This window comes from Bidens hawaiensis, unplaced genomic scaffold (genome assembly GCF_021521415.1).
Source record: "Bidens hawaiensis isolate Kalapana, Puna unplaced genomic scaffold, B.hawaiensis_p1.1 tig00025049_1, whole genome shotgun sequence".
Classification (NCBI taxonomy): domain Eukaryota; kingdom Viridiplantae; phylum Streptophyta; class Magnoliopsida; order Asterales; family Asteraceae; genus Bidens; species Bidens hawaiensis.
In genome coordinates this window covers 122,596-130,857 of record NW_027493987.1, presented here as the reverse complement: position 1 = coordinate 130,857, position 8,262 = coordinate 122,596, and the positions used below count along the sequence as shown (strand labels likewise).

Below are 8,262 nucleotides of genomic sequence, written 5' to 3'. Positions count from 1 at the left end.
TTATTTATTACACCATTTATACACGTCAACTTAATTATGTTCATGTTAGATTTGTGTTGTATTTCAGGTTGTACATAGCTGAAATCACATATAATAAACATAAGACACTATATATTTTACAGTGTGATATGGTTTTTATTATGAAATGATTATAACGACTTAAAATTATGTTTATGGCCGGCTAATGGTCATTTGGTAAGCATATTGCCAAGACGCCAACCTACACATTTTGACGTCTTAGACAATGCGGTAAAAGAGTCATCTCTAATATTTTTAGTAATTAACTACGAGGCTTGCTAGAACTGCAAATCAACTAGCATTTGGGAAGAAAAAAGAAATAAATCTTGAGCATTTTTTTGCATTCTAACCAAGAAAACGAATGTCAGTTTTAATTTTTTATCATTGGTGTGTCATAGGTAGTATTATTAAGGTTGTGTTCAAACACATAGTTTTCTAAAACTAAGAAGTCTTAGAAAGGGTATCAAATGGACTCCGATTGAACTCAAACTAACGATATAAATATAAAATTTTAGGTTTTCGCTTTTCAATTTCAAGCTTGTAGATTTTAGATTTTTTGTTTAGATTATTATGTCTTTTATTTATCATTTTTTGTGTATTTTTTCCTCAACATTGTGGTATATTACTCATCATTGTTTTACATTTTGCTCAGCATTGTGTTTTAACTTACAATCCACTTTCTCTTTGTACCTTTCCTTAAATTTAGAAGACTATGTAGGATAATTTAAACCAGTATTACTCCCTATATTCTATTTTCTTTGTATCTGATAATAACATAGAATTCCAGCAGCCTATGTTCCTGTGACGCACTTCAGGATTCGTCATGGGGTTGCGCCCTCTATAACGACAAGTAATATCAACATAGCGTGTTCCACAAATCCACAATAACACAAGATTTTAATCATCCAAGCAACAATCTTTGCATTATACTCAAAACTGCTATCATTTGTTCTTGCATTCAATCAAATCCTCAAAACAAGAGTCCATATCCTTAAAAAGGTACTCAAATTCACAACCTAAAGATTCCACATCCTATTTGCTACCAAAAAATTCCGATTTTTGTAAAATACACAAAAAAAAAAATTATGAAATCAAACTCCAAGCTTTATGCATAATTTCATCATTCACAAATGGATGCAATGACCACATCAGGCAATAGCTCTCTAGTTCTCCTGATGACGTCTTTAAACTAAGCGAAGAAACAATCTTTTCCTGCACATGTAAAATTCCCGTTATACCCCTACACTGGTGCATGAAGTTTATGACTTGTTGATAAGGAACGGAATATTGTACCTGCATCACATAATCCTGTTTCACCATGCTATATACTACAGCTACCATGGTTGCATAATCAACATCTCCAGGTTTCTCGGGGGCAAGAGCGACATTTCCCTCAAGATCCAAATCAGTGTGATAATCTTGTGAAGTTTCACTTGCAGCTTCTATTGCTCGCTTTACATCCTCGACGAGGCATTCAAGTTCATTCATAATATCTTTTTCTAGGGTCAACAATTATATAAAAAAAGACCCCATCAGAAAAAATATAAAATTACATATTTACCCTTCACCATTGTTTATAAATAATTCGACACTAATGATATCAAGTCCACAAGATTAATAAGAATATTACCTTTACTTGCAATGTTCATCAGTTGAACATGGCTTGTATTCACTTCTGTATGCACATCAACAAAATCAAAGAAGACCAAAAAGTCAACCCACAAAATAAAACCAATTATAAAACATTTAACAATCACTTACACTTGTTTAGATTTTCAACCCTACTGGAAGTATGCACATATCCAGCTTTAATGTAAGACTGAATCCTATCAGTATTATTATTTTTAATCACCCTTTCAAAGATTTCCGATGTTTTGTCAATAGGCGGTCTTCTGATGAACTCTGCGTATATAAAATGAAGAGTTGATATTATAAAAAGAATAGCAATATAACAAAGATTATCAAAGAAATTTACCGAGCCCTTGACGGAAGTTAACTAGAAATCTATAACCTGCAGCAGCTAGCTCCTCAAATTTTGCAATCCTATAATGAAAGAACGGTGTTGGATTACATGGTTGGTATATAAATACTACATATTATATAGAATACACAATGTATATGAAATTTTGATAGCAAGGAAAACAAAAATAACTGTACAAACCTTGCCATAAAATGTGGAAAAATCTGGACAACTTTCCCTTTTGTTTCTGTGTTTGATTTACTTTCTGATATTTCCATTCTGCAAAACAATTGGAAGTTGAGTGTGTGTGTGTGCGAGCGCGCACGTGAGAGAGAGAGAGAGAGAGAGAGAAAGAGAGAACGACAAACAATACAAAGTGTTTGTCGCACGTTAACAACCAAGCAACTCTCGGTTCCACTCATAAATGATTGCAATATAACAATGTTTGTGCCATTTACATATAAATATATGAGTTAACAAAAATCAGGTACACCTGATTAAAACCGAAAGCTCGACCCGAAATAACACAAGATCAGATCAGACAGAACATGTTTCTATTGAGTGGTCTTCGGGTATAGTTTAATAAGAAATTTGGGTATTGACTGGCTCTCGGGTATAGACCAAAAGGACCCGACTAAGACAGAACCTGAAAAACAAACTGTTTTCGATCTGTTGACCTAAACTATTACGAAATGGATGACGACACATTGTAAATGATCAGCACAGATACAATCAACTATTAACACATCTATTGCAACATCAAAAAGAATGGCAATAACATTTTATCATAACCATTGAATATTAATTACCAAGTCAGCTTAAATCAAAAGTTTGTATTGAAAAAAATCATGCAATTCTCATTCAGGCATTTCATCGAACAGCTTGTGTGCATATCAACAATACAAGACAGAAACATACAAAATTAGGGTTTCAGTTTTCAAAGAATCCAATATTCAATATACTGTAAAAATTGAACACAGAAAGAACACACACAAAACAGATGATTAACTAACCGGAATGCTGAGACTTGTGAATGCAATCGCAGCCGCTGGGTCGATGGTACGTGAACTGAAGAAGGGGTTTAAGGGGGTGTTTGGGATTCTTAAATTTTTTAACAAGTAAGAGGTAACTTTTCTCACTCACGTTATAAGCAATCTCAAAAATCTTATTTATTTTCGAAAAATCAATAAGTTATAAGTTGGTAAAAATAAGCAATCCCAAAAATCCCGAGTCATGTTCAATTTGTAGCCTTTAATTTTTTAAGAAACAATATTTGACTTTTTTTTCCGAATGACCATTTTAGTTTAAAATTTGTTATTTCAGTCCTCAATATTTTATTTTTGTTGCAATTAAACTCAACGGCCGTACATACAAAGACTTTGTGCACCGAGTTTCTCCTTTATAAGAAAAGCTGACTTGTAAATGTTGAAAATGAATACTCATGAAGATTTTTCATTTTGTTTAAAGGAACTGTGTGATCTTAATTAACTAGCGAGGTTGAGAATTCAAGTTCATATTTCATTGTTTTCATATCTGATTTCATTGGATTTATGTGTTTTAACTTCCTAAAGGTCGTCCCTTCCTTAGAAGTTATGTTTTACTCATCTCATTAGTAGTGAGGTATTAATGAGTTCGGTCAATATTTCACATTCTCACAATTAGGATATATGAATACGCAACTAAATATAACAAGTGTAGATACAATGTTTGAACGTACAAAAAGTGTAAATGTAATAAAAAAATATTCTTCTCTAAAGAATATATTTCATTAAAAAGTAGTGTTACTTCACTATAGAATGCAACCAGACAACAAGTCAGTGACTGCCCTCTTCAAATAACAAATGCAAAAAGAATGCTTAAAAGACAGAAAATTGTGAAATGGGACTACTAAAGGGATTTTGTTGCCATCGTATACTAATTATTTAACTTTTAAATAATCATAGAATAGAACCAAACTAGTTTACTCGTAAGTTAGATAATTAATTATAGAACGCACTTCCAAACTCTCCTAATCCGTGGCTAATCGTTTTCACATTTAGAGAAGACAAAAACCAAACCAAGATTTAGTTTTTCAATTCTAGATGAACTTACAACATGAAATCAATAGTACAAAAGCACCTCCAACAAGTGTAGACTTCATTTGGATCATCATACTAAATATGTACTCACAAGTATTTCCAAAACATGTAACAAAATCTAGAAGAGTACACTCCACAATGTCACATGTCATGCATGTCTAAATATTAACTGATCAGATTTTATACGCCAACAAAAATCTGATCAGCTAATATCTTTGGCGTCATCCCCTGGACGCCAAAGACCAAAAGCACAAGAAAAACGAAGGTGAAACCAAAAAACCAGCTAATAAAAGCCATAGCAGTTGAGGTCTCGAATCTGGTACAGTGGTTTTGTCCACAGTTGTTGAAATCACTACCGATAAGAACTGTGATACCCGCTGACGCACATGCTGCAGCAAACGTAAGTGTTGAAGTTATCTACATTTCAAGAAAAGTCAAACCCGTGATCAAAAAACAAAACAATCTTTTAAGGAACATAAGAAACCAAATCAGAGGCAACGGAAATGCAAAGTAAGCATCTTTACCGCGTCTCCAATGGTGAAGAAACCAAGAACTCTTGAATTTCTTAAACTACGCTTCACTAGAAGAGCGTAAAGATCAATAATGGCGAGTGAGAAACTCCACAAGCATTGCAAGCTTAGAGCTGCAACAAGGTACCTTTGTACAACAAGAAACAAGTAAATTTATCTCACAAGTTTCATATGATATCAATCAACAGCATATATAACTGATAATACAGGTTTAAACGCTCAGAATCAGGTTCGACAAATATCACAATTCACACACCATGTGTTTGATCAAATGCATGAATGATTATTGATCACAACTCTTAATTTAATTTCAAGGGTTTAACAATTATTGCACATGAAGAGTTCGATAAAAAGCATGAATGAGTTTTGATCAAACCTCTTAATTTCAAGGGTCTAACATTTACCGCACATCAAGTGTTCGATAAAACGCCTAAAATTGTTTTGATCAAAACTCTTACATTTTCCCTAGATTAAAACTCTTAATTTAAAGGGTTTAACAATTATTACACATGAAGTGTAGGGCTGTCCAAACTGCTCGTCGCTCACCGCCCGCTCGAAAAATGCTCGTTCGATTTCGACTCAGTTTGGAAATGAGCCGTTCGGCTCGGTCCGGTTTGAAAACAAACCGCGCATGAGCAAAGCTTCGCTCGGTTCGGTTCGTTTTTGCTTGAATTATTAATTATTTATTATTTTTATATATATAATTTATGTGTATATATAAAAAAGAGAATTCTGCAATTTGTCTCTCTGCTATTGGACCAATTCTACAGGTTTGACACTGAAAATGATTGTGCGAACTTTGGACCATCGTGATATTTGGGCGGGTCAATCTGACTCCTTCCGTTAAATATTTTCGTTTAAGTCCGTTTATTTGCAGGGTAATTTAGACTTTTTACAAATGTAATTTTGGCCAGTCACATATGTGCCCCTCTGTTAGTTATATTTTTTAAAAGCTTGAAAAAACCAGCTTGCCGGGAAAAATGACAATCCGACCACCGGGTATTATCTTCTTCCTCCTTCCTCCATACTCTTCCCCCTTCTCCACCCTCCTTCCTCACTCTTTCCTTCCTTCGTTTCTTACCCAACTCAACCTCCACAATTTCCCCACAATTTCATCACCCATTATATATACTCGACACCCTCACCCATCACCAACACCATCACCGCCATCTCCATCACCATCACCATCACCGTCGCCATCTCCATCACCATCGCAATCTCCATCTCCATCATCAACACCGACCCACGCCGCGCCACCACCGACGCCGAGCCACCATCCCGCCGCCATCCCCATCCACATCCGACGCCGCCATGGTTTTCGTGTTCATTATTCGGTTCACATGTTTAATCGGAGTCCCACTAGCAATAGGTCTCCGAATCCGGTTTCGGATTCGTCAAATTTCCGTCCGCGTTGTGGTTAAAGTCGCCGGTGTAGTCCGGTTGGCGTTCCGTAGAACGTGGAATGTCGACCCGCTTCTCCTACCGTAGTGTTCGGGGTGTTCGGGTTCGACTTCGGCGCGTAAAATCCCGAAGATTATAATTCGGGTGTTTTGATATATGTGTTTATGTATTGTGTTTATGTATTGTGTAATATATATAAAAGAATGGTTGTGTTCATTGAGTGTTCGGGCTTGGGTTTGGGGATAACTAAAAAACGAGTCGGTTCGTCGTTTTTTAGCTAAAATTACAATAAAAAACGACCCGTTTCGTCATTTTTTAGTGAAAAGTTTGTTAAAAAACGACCCGTTTCGTCGTTTTTGAACAAGTTTGTTAAAAAACGACCCGTTTCGTCATTTTTGAACAAAAAGTTTGTTAAAAAACGACCCGTTTCGTCGTTTTTTGAACAACAAGTTTGTTAAAAAACGAGCCGTTTCGTCGTTTTTTAGTGAAAAGTTTGTTAAAAAACGACCCGTTTCGTCGTTTTTTAGTGAAAAGTTGGTTAAAAAACGACCCGTTTCGTCGTTTTTTAACAAAAAGTTTGTTAAAAAACGACCCGTTTCGTCGTTTTTGAACAAAAAGTTTGTTAAAAAACGACCCGCTTCGTCGTTTTTTAGTGAAAAGTTTGTTAAAAAACGACCCGTTTCGTCGTTTTTGAACAACAAGTTTGTTAAAAAACGACCCGTTTCGTCGTTTTTGAACGAAAAGTTTGTTAAAAAACGACCCGTTTCGTCGTTTTCGGACTCGTTTCGTCGTTTAAAAACATTATATACAGTATATATATATATGCAGCATATATATACAGCATATGTATATATGCAGCATATATATACAGCAGCATATATATATACAACATATATATACAGCAGCATATATATATATGCAGCATATATATATACAGCATATATATATCTACGGACTATATATACACAATATATATATACTATACGGCATACATACAGAACATATATACAACATACATATACAGCACATTGTGGTACTTAATATATATTAGATATTGTGTAGTTTTATTAAATGGTAGCTCAGTCCTACTGGTTTGTGTTGTTTGTTGTTAAACCGGGGGTCCGGGGTTCGAACCCCACCCACTACACGAAATTTGGATATTTAGTTTTAGGTTTAATTATAGACTCAGGGGTAAAAAGGTAATTTCACCGTTTTTTGTCAGTCAACTCACGGTCAACTGACGGAAAGGAGTCAGATTGACCCGCCCAAATATCACGATGGTCCAAAGTTCGCAAAATCATTTTCAGTGTCAAACCTGTAGAATTGGTCCATATACTAGGGAGACAAATTACAGAATTCTCTATAAAAAAAAGTATTTTTTAAAGTTTTTGAAATTTTCCTTTTTTGTGTTGACTTTATAGTTCAATTTAACAATGACTGCTCGTTTTATATATGTTTTCTAGTTAACTTTGAGTCTTAGACATTTTAGGGTTGGAAATCTTGACATTTTTATATTGAAAGTCTTGAACTAATGATATTTTTACTTTTAGAAATTTAAAATTAAAAACTTTGTACGAAACCAAGCCAAACCAAGCCGCTCAAACCAAACCAAGTTCAAGCATAAAAATAACGCTCGTTTCTTAAAATTCAATTCGCTCGGTTCGGCTTGTTTTCAAACCAAACCAAGTATGAGCAAGCCTGCATTCGGTTCGGCTCAGCTCAGTTCGTGATCAGCCCTAATGAAGTGTTAATAAAATGCATTATTGAATAAGCTTCGATCAAAAATTTCAAGTGTTTAACAACTACCGCACACCAAGTGTTCGATAAAATGCCTAAACAACTTTTAATCAAAACCCTTAATTTCCCTAGTCTTAATCTTCTGATCGATTAAAAGTTACCGGAACGCAGTGACGGAGGGGAATCACTGGTGGCAGCCATAACAGCAACCGCAACGGCAGCAAATACGAACTGAAAGACTCTTAATGTAACACCCCAACCCGGAGCAGGCTGACGTGTCACTCTTACAGATAACATAGACCAAACAAAAACCATTTAAATGAAATGAAAAGAATCCCATGGCAACCAAAAGAGTTAAAAACACTGAAAGAAATTCTAAGTCAAATTTATTAAATTCTTAAATAAAAGAAAATTTAATCAAGTCCTTATTCTTGAGCTTCATTTTACTCTCATCACTGATCTCCCCGATTTCCCGAATTACCTGTTAGCAAATAAGACAGACACAAACAAGAAAATACGGCTGAGCCAAAAATTGCCC

The 8,262-nt window shown here is 35.0% G+C and overlaps 1 protein-coding gene and 1 pseudogene across 3 annotated transcripts; both read right to left on the bottom strand.

The window, feature by feature from the left end:
- Window positions 1-994: 994 nt before the first annotated feature.
- On the bottom strand, window positions 995-3,049 carry LOC143570761 (uncharacterized). Of its 2 annotated transcripts, XM_077056332.1 has the most exons (7): window positions 2,992-3,049; window positions 2,180-2,257; window positions 1,994-2,061; window positions 1,780-1,920; window positions 1,649-1,690; window positions 1,312-1,517; window positions 995-1,230 (listed from the first exon to the last, which is right to left on the bottom strand). In XM_077056332.1, the coding sequence occupies exons 2-7, from the start codon at window positions 2,254-2,256 to the stop codon at window positions 1,102-1,104; spliced, it is 663 nt and encodes a 220-aa protein (XP_076912447.1). In that variant the 5' UTR covers window position 2,257; window positions 2,992-3,049; the 3' UTR covers window positions 995-1,101. The 2 variants fall into 2 exon arrangements, with proteins under 2 accessions (XP_076912447.1, XP_076912446.1); XM_077056331.1 differs by lacking the exon at window positions 2,992-3,049 and having other exon boundaries at window positions 2,180-2,504.
- Window positions 3,050-4,094: 1,045 nt separating this feature from the next.
- On the bottom strand, window positions 4,095-8,039 carry LOC143570790 (CASP-like protein 5A2 pseudogene; annotated as a pseudogene). Its single transcript, XR_013141991.1, has 3 exons — window positions 7,886-8,039; window positions 4,581-4,713; window positions 4,095-4,473 (listed from the first exon to the last, which is right to left on the bottom strand). The product of XR_013141991.1 is annotated as a CASP-like protein 5A2 pseudogene (transcript).
- Between the last annotated feature and the right edge of the window lie 223 nt (window positions 8,040-8,262).